This window comes from Otolemur garnettii, unplaced genomic scaffold, assembly GCF_000181295.1.
Source record: "Otolemur garnettii isolate 467f Iridium unplaced genomic scaffold, OtoGar3 scaffold00053, whole genome shotgun sequence".
Taxonomy (NCBI): Eukaryota; Metazoa; Chordata; class Mammalia; order Primates; family Galagidae; genus Otolemur; species Otolemur garnettii.
In genome coordinates, this window is record NW_003852448.1 from 1898041 (window position 1) to 1912448 (window position 14408).

Here is a 14408-nt window from a genome sequence, read left to right on the forward strand (position 1 = left end):
GGACTCTGTCCTGGTTTTAGTCACTCCCTCATCCAAAATGGTGGACCATTTTGATCTGGAACGCTGGAACCCTCATTTCCCACTACAGCTGGTTTCCACAGAAGCACAGACAGAAAAGTCACCTGCGGCACAGTGAGAACGTCTACCCAGGGCACGAGACGGAGGGGAAATCTGCATGCCTTACAGTGCCGGTGAGAGAGGATACCAGAGAGGGGTGAGGTCCGGGAGAACAGGTCTTCTCAGGGAGACCACGAGGATGCACCTGCAGGGCCCTCTCCATGGTGACTCAGCTCTTGAGAGTTTATAGGCTTAACTTCCTGGAACCTGGAAATTTCCAAGTTCTGTGAAATCCTATAGTTCTGTAGGGGCTGGAGTAGCATCTCCTGCTTGATTCAAACTGGCCAATGGGAAGGGTGCCTGTGGGGTGGAACTTTTTGACTGTCCATAAAAAGGGAAAGACCAAGCCAGTCGGGGAGCGCGGCCATTTGGAAATCTCCTGGCCGATGAATAAAGCCCTTCCTCTTATAACTATGGTGTTTGGGTGCTCTTTCTCTCCCTTGGGCCTCATCTTCCTACAACACCAGGAGCCACAGAACAACCAGCACTGCCACACCCAGCTGCTCCCTTTCTCTAAGAGATATCTTCATGCAGTGTCAGGTGCTTGGTGGCTCACACCTGTCATCCCAGCACTCTGGGGAGGCCCAGGCGGGTGGATTGCTTGAGCTCAGGAGTTCAAGACCAGTCTGAGCAAGAGAAAGAACCTGTCTCTACTAAAAATAGAAAAACTAGCGAGGCATTGTGGCAGGTGCCTGTAGTCCCAGCTACTCAGGAGGCGGAGGCAGGAGGATCCCTTGAGTCTAGGAGTTTGAGGTTGTTGTGAGCTATGACATAGTGGCACTCTACCCAGGGCACAGAGTGAGATGGTCTCAAAAAAAAAAAAAATGTCGGGTGGCACCTGTGGCTCAGTGGGTATGGTGCCGGCCCCATATACCGAGGGTGACGGGTTCAAACCCGGCCCCAGCCAAACTGCAACCAAAAATAGCCGGGTGTTGTGGTGGGCGCCTGTAGTCCTAGCTACTCGGGAGGCTGAGGCAAGAGAATCACCTAAGCCCAGGAGTTGGGGGTTGCTGTGAGCTGTGTGATGCCATGACACTCTACTGAGGGCCCTGAAGTGAGACTCTGTCTCTAAAAAGGAAAAAAAAAAGTCTTCACCCAGATATTTAATTGGGAAGCAATCATACATTTCAACCGTTTATTGACAAGAGGTGTAGATTGCCACAAGGGTTCAGACACACAAGCAAGACACAGGGGAGGGACAGGGACCGCAGCAAAGTCGCCTTCTTTGTTTATCAAATTGGAAAGGTGGGCCATCGCTAAGCCGTCTTTTCAAGTAAGCTTTTGAAAATGGAATCATTGTCCTGATGCTTGGGAACAGCAGCCCCTGTAACTCAGGCCACGGCCGCAGAGCAGAACTAAAATGCACGTGGAGGGAGCCGAAGGTGACTAAACCTGGGTTTTCTAACACTTAGTCCATTAAAAGAATATACCTACTGGTTTTAAAACTTTTCTTCTTTTCAAATTACACATGCTTTCCCTGAGAAAGTGGCTGATTAAGGAAAACCGTTTCATTTCAAGGGGTGAAAATAAAATTGACAATAAAAGCAACGCTAACATGTGATGCCATCTTCTCTGCGTGTCCTGCAAGATGTGCTCACTGTTAGGTCAGGTCTTGACAAGACAAGGCGGCCCCTCCACTGTCCTCTGCTCCCTGCCACTGGCCCCAGCCTCTCTGAACGCTCACAGGGCAAACCGCTGGTGCCCTCTTCAGGAATGCAACCAAGGACAGTACTTGTCTGTTGTAGAAATCGGAGCTTACAGTTTTAGTAAAGAAAGGGAACCCTTCGACTCCGCTCTAAGCTATTCTAATCTGTAGTGACACTTCACTTTTTAAAAGCTCAAAATAAAAAAAGTCATAAAATACAGTGAAGTAATCAATAGAACATTCAATATTAATGAAGATTGATTAAAAAAACTTTTTATAAAGAGAGCCAACGAAATCCATTTATATTTTAGACTATTTAATGGAGGTATTTGTTGTACACGTGGTTTTAGTTTAACAAACACAACGTATCTCTCTAGAAACACTTCACCTGAGTTGGAAATGAAATCTGCCCTGAAGAGATTTTAATTCACAAATATAACTCTCCTCAAGATATTAGCAATGATTCCAACTGAGGATTTTGCCTGAAGTTCAGGCCTCGGTCCCAGGACATGAATGAGGGAAAACTCCTTGTAGTTCAAAAGCGCTGCTGAAGTCCCAGGATTGCAGGTGCGGCCCCTTGGCCAGCGTGAGTTTCCTCACACAGCCCCGGAGCGAGGTCCGGCTGCTCAGGCAGTTCTGCTTTACACCAGCTGTTCGGGAAAGAGAAGACAAATCCGGCTTCATTTGGTTGAAATGACATCAGTGGAAAACTAAGAACAAAAAAAATCTCAAGTGGGTTCTCTATCAGAATTAGATTTTCCTCATGTGTGGTTTCAGTGAAGAGCAGAAGTTACAGAAAACTTTTCATATGTGATCCTTTCAAGACATAGTTGTGACTTCAAAAAAAAATCACAGCAGGGCAGTGCCCGTAGCTCAGTGGGTCGGACACCAGCCACATACACCAAGGCTGGAACGTTTGAACGTGGCCCGGGACAGCTAAAACAACAATGACAACTCAACACACACACACAAAATAGCTGGGCACTGTGGAGGGTGCCTAGAGTCCCAGCCTACTTGGGAGGCTGAGGCAAGAGAATCACTTAAAGCCCAAGAGTTTGAGGTTGCTGTGGGCTGTGACACCATGGCACTCTATCCAGGGTGACAGTTTGAGATGCTGTCTCAAAAAAAAAAAAAAAAGAAAATCACACAGCAGATGTTGATTCTTTTAGTTGTAACAATTCCTTGGAATCATCATTATCTAAAATGATAATTCTAATCAGAAATGGAAACGAAAGGATGAGTCTAGAATGGTTCATCCAGTCCTCACAATGATTCCCAGCTTGGGGAGTCAGCTCAGATGGGGCACCCCCGCCCAGTCACCCACCTTACTTTACATTAGACCCTATGTTCTTACTGTCTCACCTAATGATTAACTTGTAAGTGTAGGTTAGTTTAAGTTCTCCAAGAATTCCTAGGTCTTTGAAATAGCTTTTGTGAAATGGTAAAGGATTTGTCCCCCAAGCCGTGTGTCTTTCTCAATCCTGACCCCAGATATAGTGCTCCTTAGATGTGGGAGGGCAGAGTAGGTGTGCGTACGTACCAGGATAGCCACCAACATAAATGGGGTTGTTGGTGTCTGCCGAGGTGGACTGGGTGTGTGGGCTTTCGGCACGCACCGTAGTTCCATCGACGGTCAGAGTGACTCTGTGTTTGCTTTTGCTAGCAAGCAGCGTGTGCCACCTCCCGTCACAGAGCACGCTGGCAGCTCTGGGCTCGTAGGCGGCTGTTATCCTGCCGGCACCATTGTTGACGTGGAACAAGACCTGAACAAAGCAAATGCGTCTTGGTGAGTGTTTCTGTATTTCAGACCACACACCATTTGTGCAGTGCTCTTGGAGTGAGTAAAATCATGGCATTCTGTTAAAAAGGAGACCTGACTATGAGGAATAAACAATAGTTTCCAGAACTAGCCTCTTAAAGGAGTCAGATGTTCTACTAATCCAATCTACGTCCTACAAGAAGAGACGGGCACAGACATGCCTGGAGGGAGGCCCCGTGAGGACAGGGGGAGTACGTGGAGGTCTGCAAACCACGGAGAGGCCTCAGAGGAAACCACCTCCACGACACCTTGATCGTGGAGCTAGCCTCCAGAACTGTGAGAAACTCCCTCTCTGCAGTCCCAGCCACCAGTCTGGGCCACTTTGCGCTGGTGCCCTGAGCAGACTCAGATGGGAACAATTTCAAGTGTACTGTTGTAAATTCTGCAACACATGAACTACTCAGTATCATTTCAGGGTGGCCTGTGACAAATTAAAGATGTATGTTAGACACCTTTGGGAAACCACTAAGAAAAGTTGAAAAAGAACAATAAACAAAAAGCCAACAATGGCTGGGTGCAGTGGCTCATGCTGTAACCCTGGCAGTCTGGGAGCTGAGGCAGGGGGATCACCTGAGCTCAGGAGTTTGAGACCAGACTCAAGAGCGAGATCCCATCTCTACTAAAAATAGAAAAACTAGCTGGGCATAGTGGTGGGCACCTGTAGTCTCAGCTACTCAAGAGGCTGAGGCAGGAAGATTATTTGAGCCCCGGAGTTTAAGGTTGCTGTGAACTATGACACCACAGCACTCTACTCAGGGTGACAGAGTGAGACTCTCTGTCTTAAAAAAAAAAGACCAATAATACAGGTAAAATATACAGTATGCCAAAAAATTACATAAATTACATTTTCTGTAGCTATTACATTTCTAATAACATTTGTTAAGATAAAGCATAAAAATGTGCAGATACAATATTTTTCAAAATTCTTTTAAAGCATAAAATGGAAAAAAGCTGGAGAGGCCATTCTGTCTTGACGTGACATAAGAGGAGAAGGGGGGAAGGTAAGAGGGCTGGTGTGACCTTCTTAGAGCCCCCCCAACTCCAGGACATCTAGGGGTCAAAACCCTGCGGGGTGTAAGTAGAGAGACAGAAACAACTGAATCCATCAGGGGAAATCTAGAACACAGGGCCTTGTCCCCTGCCTTCTAGGAGGTAACACCCTGGAAAATCAAGCATCTTACCCCTAGGACAACAAGGGTTGGTCCTGTGCAGTAGAAATGGTGGCAAATGCAGTGAGGTGGAGAGAGGACCAGTGAGGCCACCAACCTGATCCCCCATGGCCTGTGAGTGACGTGGCGACACCCCCAAGTTCTCACACAACCCCTTGAGGAAGGCAAAGGCTGCTGCAGATGCAGAAGCAGCAGTGCCCAGAACCACCAGGCTGGGAAGGAAGCCTGGGCTGCAGGGACAGTGCTGAACTCGCGGAGAGCAAGCCCAGCAGCGGGGACCTTGGAGAGGCTGCCCTGCCGGCCAGAGAATGAACTCTGGCAAGGAAAGGGCCGTCCGGACTTCCTTCCCCACACCCTGCCTGTGTCCAGGTGGCCCCAAGGAGGTGAGGAAGGAGAATGAGAACCAGGAGAAACTCTGACGGGGGCAGTGTTCGAGCAGAAGGGACTGAAGTCCTGGAGATGGTTGAGCTGTCTTTGTTCCCAGCATGAAAGGGACATGAAAGGCTGAGAAGCGAGAGCAGAGTGTAGTTGCAGGATAAAATATTTTTGGAATAAGAAAATTTAGACTGTGGTGTCCCCGTTCCATGGAGTGACACTGTATAGCAAAAAGTAATGGACTATTGGAGACACAAGCACCTGGGGGAAGCTCCCGGAAACCAGGCTGAGTGTCAATGCCAATCTCAAGAGGATACCCACTGCATGGACTTACGTACGGGACACCAGAGAGACAGTGAGGAGGGTGGAGAACACATGAGTGTCTGGGGTGTGGATGCAGGGGTGGGTGTGGCCGTGAAGGGGTGAGGGTGGGGCCTGTGGTCACCCTACCATTAAGAATCTTGACTGAGGCTCAGCACCTGTGGCTCAAGTGGCTAAGGCGCCAGCCACATATACCTAAGGTGGTGGGTTCGAATCCAGCCTGGGCCCGCCAAACAACAATGACGGCTGCAACCAAAAAATAGCCAAGCCTTGTGGCGGGCGCCTGAAGTCCCAGCTACTTGGAAGGCTGAGGCAGGAGACTCGCTTGAGCCCAGGAGTTGGAGGTTGCTCTGAGCTGTGATGCCACAGCACTCTACCCAGGGGGACAGCTGGAGGCTCTGTCTCAAAAAAAAAAGAATCTTGACTGAGGTGATGATCACACATTTGTATCACAAACTGCATGTCATAAAATTGTGTAAAGCTACACACACACACACACACATGTAGTCATGCACGTGTATCTGGTGTAACTGAGCAAGCTCCGTGTATTGCGCAGATGTTCAGAGCCTGGACCTGACGTTGCCCGCGGGTTACACGCTACACTGCTGGGAAACCTGGAGGAATGGGGCATGGGGCCCTCCCTGTGCCTTTCACTGTAACTTCCTATGAAATCTATAATTATTTCCAGATAAGAAGTTAAAAAAGTCTTAGAAGAGCAAGTGCATCAGGTTGGCAGCTTCCTCTCAGTTGCAATTTTGCTGTAAGTCTAATTTCAAATATGTAAAAGAAGATACATATATTTTTTCTTTATAAACCATTTAGGTACACATTTACTTTTGTATATAGACTATTATGTAAGAAAGACAAAATGGTAAATTCAAGAGTTCAAACATCTTAGGCAAAACTTGACTTCTGGGCTTCAGAAAGATGTGGAAACTTCTGAAGACATTTTTCTTTCTTTTTTTGCAGACTTTTCTTCTGTGTTCTGATGCGGGCTTCCTTCTCAAATCTCAGTCTGACAAAACTTACGGTATCTTTTATTCAGGTACCAAGGTATAGGCCGCTGATTGAATTTGTGCCAGATGATCCTTCCAAAGATGTCTCTTCTCCGAGCACGAGGTCTAGTGTACTCTTGACCAGTCTGAAGAAGCCTTAGACATCCTCTCTCTCCTGGACAATGTTATCTAACGCATCTAGGGACTCTATTACCTTCTCTAACCGCTTTGCACTTGGCATTGGCAATCTCTGCTGCTTGGCCTTTGCTCTAGGGTTAGGAGCATGTTTCTTTCATTCAGTAGGATGTACCAAAGTTTATGTAAATCTTCATTACTTTTGTTCCTTAATTGATGGCAGGTCCATGATGCTCCAGATTTTACTTTTTCTTCTCCCCAATTCTTTGGGTCATCAAAAAATTCTACCAGTCCTTTTCTTAATAATGTAGCATGAAGTAATCATAATGGTGAAGGGATGTGACATCTGGTATATTCCTAGGCAACAAACCAAGAGAAACCCTGCAACTTGGGCTGGCAGGGACCTGAAGAATTATTCACCACCTGGACACCTTCAGAGCGTCTGAGACTCTTCTACAAAGAATAGCCAAACTGGCCGCACCCATTATTTCTGGTAACTAAGCAAATTCAAAGAAGATATTTTAAAAAGCTTTTTAGGTTTATCAGTTTTTAAAATATTAATGAAAGCTTCTCTTGACTCCATTAAAGTGGATGGTTGGAAATTTGCATCTGAGTATTTCTGCTGTTTCTCAACTGCCCTGCCTCTGACACCGGGATGCTGGGAAGGGCCCAGTGACACAAGGCTCTTACCTTGCCATCTACAATCTCTAGTCCAATGGCATCGACTTTGGCACTGCTGATCCCCAGGAGGACACCGTTCTCTGACGAGGTACGAAACTCGAGTGTGATATTCACATCTGACTGGACTTTGTAGCCTTCTTTGACTGAAAAACACAAGGACAGTCTGAGTCAGGAGGGAGCCCTGTGAGGCGCAGACTGGAGTGCAAGGGACTGAGCCCCCACTGCTCCTCTGGACCCAGCTCCAGCCCTCCCTGCAAGTCACCCCCACCCCTTGAGCCTTGGCTCCCGCATCTGTAAGATGAAGTGGAGCTTTTGAGGAAGACACAGGGGATTAGCTGGGAGCGGGCAAAGCAGAGGCAGCAAATCCCTCACCTATGGTCTAGAGGCTCTTGACAACCCCTCGACCCTGTGGACACGTCCAGCCTGTGAGTCTTTCCAGTATCCTGGTGGGATTTTATTTCTATCATCCCTTTATCATCATCCACGAATAGTGGGCTTTATTTTCCTAATATCTAGGTACCGGGTAAATGGTCATTTACTAAAAGTAAATGGGTTTTTTAAAACCAGGGAATGAACTAAGCCCAGGGCTGAAGGCAAACAGTGGTGTTACCAGAGCGTGGCAGCTGGGGTGTCCAAGGGGAGCTGGGGCCACAGAGGGGGCTGCCCAGCAGGGCTGTCGGCCAAGCCTGGGACCAGCGACAGGCCCAGAGTGAGGAGAGATGACCCTCGCTCTTCCCCTCACTCCCAAGCTCCTGTTGTACCCTCCTGGCACTGGCTGCTCTAGACATTCTATGCTGATGATTTTTAATTCAAAAGCCTTTATTCACTTGGACAGCAAATGTGCCTTACATAAATTTGAGGAAAGTACAGATGAAACAAACACCCCACATTTGGCCTTTGACAGGAGTCACACGGCTTCTAGCGGGAGAAAGATTTAATCAGGCCATCTGGATAGCACAAGGCAAAAGGCAGCTTTCACTTTAAGGGTCAAGAAATTAGGAATTAATGAAACACTGAACGAAGTGTGGCTGTCCTGCAGCCTTGCCCAAGGCATCCTGCTTATCACAGACTTCTTGGGTCTATATTGCTTAGAGCACGGGCAACCCCAGGGATCTCCTTCGTGAGCGCTGGTTCACGTGATACATACCGAGAGCCGCATATCCACTTCCGTCAAAGAAAGTTCCTTCCTGGGCTGCGGCATAGCACCTGTTCACTGCAAAGGCAGATGCTGGGCTGTCCTTGTCTAGCTGTTTGCCATTCACTGTCACATCTCCAATGCAGGCAGGGATGCTGTGAGTGATCTGAGCCAAATGACAGGTGACAGGAGGAGGCAGGTTTACAATGAGAGAGGCTAGGACACATTTTTCCTATTTCATCAAATCTGTCTTAGCAAAACACACTAAAATGTTACCTTTTGGTTTTTTAAATTTAATTTCTGTAATACTTCCCATGAACATCTAACTTAGTGATACCATTTGAATATCTTTGCTAGCTAAGGCACTGAAAGTACTTTCTAGTATTTTAATGAAATATCATGGAAGCCAAGAATGCTGAGTCTACGAATGTGCAAACACAAATTCCTGAACTGTGCTGGGGCCAAGGGAGTACATGAAGGGAAGTGTTCACTAATAGGCAGGAAAGGCTGTGTGCTCTGAGGCTCCGGCCCCCACCCCAGCTGAGAAATAGGCAGGAAAGGCTGTGTGCTCTGAGGCTCCGGCCCCCACCCCAGCTGAGACGTAGGCAGGAAAGGCTGTGTGCTCTGAGACTGCGGCCCCACCCCCAGCTGAGACTGGAACCAGTCCCTGGCCTATTAGGAACCAGGCTGAACAGCAGGAGCCAGCGGCATGTGAGCAAGCAAAGCTTCGTCTGTCGCTGTCTCCCACAGCCCCTGGATGGGACCATCTAATTGCAGGAAAATAAGCTCAGGGCTGCCACTGAGTCTGCATTATGGTGAGTTGTATAATTATCTCATTATATTACAATGGAATAACAATAGAAATAAAGTGCACAATTACAATGATACACTGAATCATCCTCAAACCTCCCCCACCCCTGGCTGTGGAAACCAGTCCCTAGGGCCATAAAGGCTGGGCCCGCTGGTCTAGGGGCAGCTCCAGCACCCGCCCCACGGCTATGCTTCTGAAGGGCTGCCTTCTGCAGCCGAGCCCCACGTTCAAGCAAGGGGACTTAAACCTAAAGATGTGAAGACCTCCTTCCTTCTGCAAAACAGACACAGCCGCCACAAAGGTAAAACCGGCCTGGAGAGAAAATGCTCTTACATTTCCGATGTTCCTGGCTCTGTACACGGCGGGGAGGCCTCCCAGGTAGAACGTCCCTTCCACATCCAATGTGGTTCCATCTCCCACCATGGTCACCATGGGGGATTCTTGGCCGTCAACAGTCATGAAGCCTTTTCTTTTAACAAACTCAGTCCTGACCTACAACAAGAGGAAAATGTCCATCATTTCAGAGGAATCTCAAGAACCTTTGACAGACGTGTGTTTGTAACATCTGTATCTGTCATAACCCAAATGGCATCTAGAGGATGGCCCAGATTTTCACAATGCTGGTGCTGAGATGTGACAGACCCTGGCAGGAGACAGCAAGTGGGCACAGGTGGAACCCACTGCAGGCCAGGAAGCATTCCAGAGTCTGGGTGTGAACGAGCTATGTGAGGCTCGGTTGTTGCACACCGTGACCCAGACGCCCCAGGGTGGGCTCTGTTTGCTGCTTGCCTAGTGGACGTTTCCAGTTTCTTTCATTAATTCAGCCAATGTTTGCTGAGTGTCTATTTGGTGTCAGGCTCCTGGGGACACTGGAGAAGCAGAAAAGATCCCTGCCTTCAAGGAGTCTGTGTTTTCTGGGGGAAATAGCGGACGCAGGGCAAGTGAGAGGTCAGGGGGCATAATGGAGTGAGCCCCAATGACAGGCGGGCTGCAGGCCTCCTGGGGACCTACCGTGTGCCACTTGCCATCGCTGAGCAGAGCTGGGTGGGAGACCTTTGTTCTGCCTTTGCCGAGATCAAACATAAAGTGGAGGCGGCCGCCGTGGAGCTGCAGCGTGGCGTAGTCCACCTGGTTCTGGTGAGCCACGTAGTAGACAAGGCCACTGGAGGCAAACGTGCGGAGGGTCAGCTGCACCGAGAGCCTGGGGGACAGGAGCCGTACTCAGGAAGGAGTAACTCAGAGAGAGAACCTGACAGCCATTCCAGTGTTAACGTGGAACGTCTCAGGAAAGGACATTGATCACTCATTCTAGCACCCGTTCTTTTAATAAATGGCTAGCCTGTCCCTGAGTCTGCCAGAGCTTTTCTGGGATGAATGAGGGTAGAGCAATGAACAAAGAGGATGATCCCTTCTCCAGGTACTGACATCAGAGACGCATCAGGGAGCCGCAGTTCTGTCCCATAGAGGCTCCACTAAGTAGTCAGACAATTCTGGAAGAGGATATTTCAGTTGAGGGCAGTCCAAAGGGGCAAGCCCCACAGAGCTGAGCAGGAAAAGCTGTCGCCCTGGGTTATGGTTGAATTAACTCCCTTATGGTTGGCAGCCAGGAACCCCCACCTGTGGCCACTCGGGGGTGGAGGAAGGCAGCATCAGGCCTTCCTCAGAGGGACCATCAGGGTCAGTCGCTGGAGCACACAGGGACAGAGGAGGGAGGGGCAGCTCTGTCTTGGTGGGGGAGAGGCCTGGGTGTATTCAGACTTTATTTCAAACACAGTGGGAAGTTACGGGGGGGGGGGGGGAATAGTTTAAAGGAGGGAGTGGGTGTGACTTGACTGACATCTTTAAAAGATCCCCTGATGTGAAGAACAAGTTATGCGAAGCAGGGTCACCAGGCAGCTGTCATTAAGGTCCACACGGACTGGGGGCTTACTTAGACCAGGTGGCAGTGGGGCTACGGAGGAACTGAACTGATTCAGGGAAAGTTCTGGAGGAAGAAGCAAGAGGACTCGCTAATAAGGCTTGGTTTGGGGAGTGGGAAAAAACAAAAGTAAAATAATCTCTAGGTCCAGGCTTTGAGCAAGCAGAGGAATGGTGCTGACAGGGTGAAGAGCCGCAGGGCAGGTCCGGGAGGAGGGAAGTCCCTGCTGCTGGGATGAGGCTCGCTGTCCCTGTCAAGCAGAGGCCAGGGAGGGTGTTTCCCTGTCCAGGTGATATTTTAAAGCCACTAGAACTTAGCCACCCCAGGAGGATGTGTGGGAGGGACCAGGCAAAGGAGACTGGAGACACACAGGCAGAGAGCCAGCGGGCTGTGGAGGTCCAGGAGAGCCAGGCTGTGGCCTGCAAGTCGGTTTGAGAGCCCAGAGGGGAGCGGGGGAGGCTGATTGTGTGGTTAGAGGAGGGAGTGATCCCTGAGGAAAGGACAGACAGCCACGTAAGGCCAGTTTTCCAGAAGCCCTGCTGTGACACAGAGCCACACTCTACCGGACATGTGTGCGGAGGTGGGTCCGAGCCTCCTGGGGAGTCTCTGTCTCAGAAGTTAGGGTTCTAGAGCAGGGACAGAGCACAGTGGCTCTAGCAGCCCCCTTATCCATGGTTATCCACAGTCAACCAAGGCCTAAAAATAGTAAATGGGAAGTTTCAGAAATAAACAATGCATACACTTTATATTGCAGACCATTCTCGGCAGTGTGGTAAAATTGTTCACCATCTTGCTCTGTCCTGCTCGGGACATGAACCATCCCTGTGAACCAGTGGGTCCACGTGTCTACGCCACCTGCATACTCATCTAGTAGTTTTGCTTGGGTCCTCAGATCAACTGTGGTGGCTCACACTGCTTGTGTTTCCAGGCACCGTATTTACTGAACAATTACCCCAAAGCACAACAGGAGTGAGGACAACATATCCTTATAGTTGGCTCCATTAATAGTTACTGTTGTTACTGTCTTCCTGTGCCTACCTTATAAATTAAACTTTATCCTACGTGAGCACATATAGGAAAACACAGTGCATAGTGGGTTGAGTACCATCCGTGGTTTTAGCCTTCCACTAGGGTCTGAGGATGTGTGTCCCCTGTGCAGGCACAGACGCTGGGGCCACAAGGCCAGGTTTGAACCCAGCTCTCCCATGTACTGGCCGTGTGACTTTGAGCTCCCTGTGCCTCCGTGTCTTTACTTGTAAAATGACGATAGTAAGAGTATCTTCCAGCCAGCGCGGTGGCTCATGCCTATAATCCCAGCACTCTGGGAGGTTGAGGTGGGTGGATCATCTGAGCTCACAGGTTCAAGAGCAGCCTGAGCCAGAGCAAGACCTCATCTTTGAAAATAGCTGGGCGTTGTGGTGGGCACCTGTAGTCCCAGCTACTCGGGAGACTGAGGGAAGAGAATCGCTTGAGCCCAAAAGTTTGAGGTTCCTGTGAGCTATGACACCATAGTATCTACCCAGAGTGACAAAGTGATACTCAAGCAAAAAAGCAAAAAACCCCAACAACTTCCTCATAGGGTAACTGTGAGGAGTAAATCTGGTTATCTGAGCGAAACAGCAAGCTGATATTCGGCACAAGGGTTTGCTGCTCTTCTATGACTGAGGATAGCAGGCTGGCAGGGCTGTGTCTGGTGGGAGTTGTGCGTTAGGAAGGGAGGGCTGGCTGCTGCAGACGTCCAGGGAAGAGAGGAGATGGGTCCAGAGGGCAGAACTCTCCATCCATGCAGCAGAAGGGACTCAGGGCTGGGAACAAAGGCAACAGCTGCTCTGTTTGGTAGTGGACAGGATGAGTTCTGTCCTCTTGATGAGGCAAGTCACTAGCTGGGGCGTGAAGAGAGGTCGGGGGTACATAGAGCTCTGACATAAGAAAAGTCATGAGTGGCGCAGTGACTGCTGCCTGAAATCCCTGCACTGTGGGAGGCTGAGGCAGGAGGATTTCTTGAGCTCAGGAGTTCAAGACCAGCCTGAGGAAGAGCGAGACCCTGTCTCTACTAAAATTAGGTAAACTAGCCAGGCTTTGTGGTGGGCACCTCTAGTTCCAGCTACTCTGAAGGCTGAGGCAGGAAGATTGCTCAAGCCCAGGAGTTTGAGGTTGCTGTGAGCTGTGACACCATGACACTCTAGACTGGGGTAACTGAGCGAGACTGTCTCAAAAAACAAAAAAAGAGAGAAGTGATGAGTAAGGAGCTATGGAAAATAAAACTGTGAGGACACGGGAATGCACCAGCTCTCCACGCAGTTTGGAGGCTCTGCCTGAGACTGGTGGCCATGGTGTTAAAGTCAGACCAGTCAGGCGGGAGCGAGCAGAGCCCCCGGCACAGAGAAGGCGAAGTGCTGGGTTTCTCCTGGGCTCCCGCAGGGGGAGAGCTGGGGGAGGTGAGGGAGTTAGCAGCAACACACCTGTGACAGTGGCCTGGACCCCCTCAGAAGGGGACGAATCACGGAAGCACTGAAGGACCAGGAAGGGGCGAGATGAGGAGGAAGAGGTCGGCTAGCAGGAGGCTTTTATAGTCCAGACTGGGAAGGGGATGGACTCTTATGAAGAAGTCACAGGTATGCCCGTGGGAGCGGCTGGCTAGAGAGGAGCCAGAACACTGAAGGGCTAGGTGTGGGGAGGCTGCTGAAGTCTGGGAGAGCCATGGCAGGAGCTACAGAAGAGTGATGGTGAACCGGGTCTGAGCCGTGTGCGCAGGGAAAGGTGTGGGCCGCGGCGGGGCTGCGGGTGGGTCTGGGCAGGCTGAGGGCTGGGGAGCAGAGGAGTGCAGGCCTGTAGATAGTGGACGAGCTGGACTCCCAGCAGGTGCGAGGGCCACAGGAACATGTGACACTGGGGATTTGGGGGTCATAGCAAAAACATTTGGGGAGACAACCAAATGTGACTAGCGAATGCTTAAAGTAGAATGCTTGATCCGGGTTTGGGACAGACAGCCACACACCTCCCTACATACACAGAAGGGCAGCAAGCTGCTGACATCCAGGCGGTGGAAGGCGGAGTCCACAGCAGCCCCCCTTAACCACAGTTAAAGCGTGGGGTCTGTACCCACACTGCTCCTGTCTCTGCCTTTGCACGGCTGCTGTTTGGTTGCAAGTCAGCTCCCATCACTAAATGAAAACCTTTGGGAGAAGACCCTGCTGCTGAAGAACAGCCCCATGTGTGACTCATTCATCCACGAGACACGCCCCATACGGACCCCAGAACAACACCCACCTCTCCCTGACGCCCCA

General features: G+C 49.9%; 1 protein-coding gene and 1 pseudogene across 1 annotated transcript in view; both read right to left on the reverse strand.

The window, feature by feature from the left end:
- Positions 1-2196: 2196 nt before the first annotated feature.
- Positions 2197-14408, reverse strand: part of LAMA1 (laminin subunit alpha 1) — a 158742-nt gene continuing 146530 nt past the window's right edge. Inside the window, exons 58-63 of the mRNA XM_012806468.1 lie at positions 10215-10404; positions 9537-9695; positions 8405-8558; positions 7267-7400; positions 3303-3525; positions 2197-2412 (exon numbers count right to left, since the gene is read on the reverse strand). Of these exons, the coding sequence (XP_012661922.1) occupies positions 2252-2412; positions 3303-3525; positions 7267-7400; positions 8405-8558; positions 9537-9695; positions 10215-10404 (1021 nt within the window). The 3' untranslated portion in view covers positions 2197-2251. The remainder of the gene's footprint in view (positions 2413-3302; positions 3526-7266; positions 7401-8404; positions 8559-9536; positions 9696-10214; positions 10405-14408) is intronic.
- Positions 6341-7061, reverse strand: LOC105887178 (annotated as a pseudogene).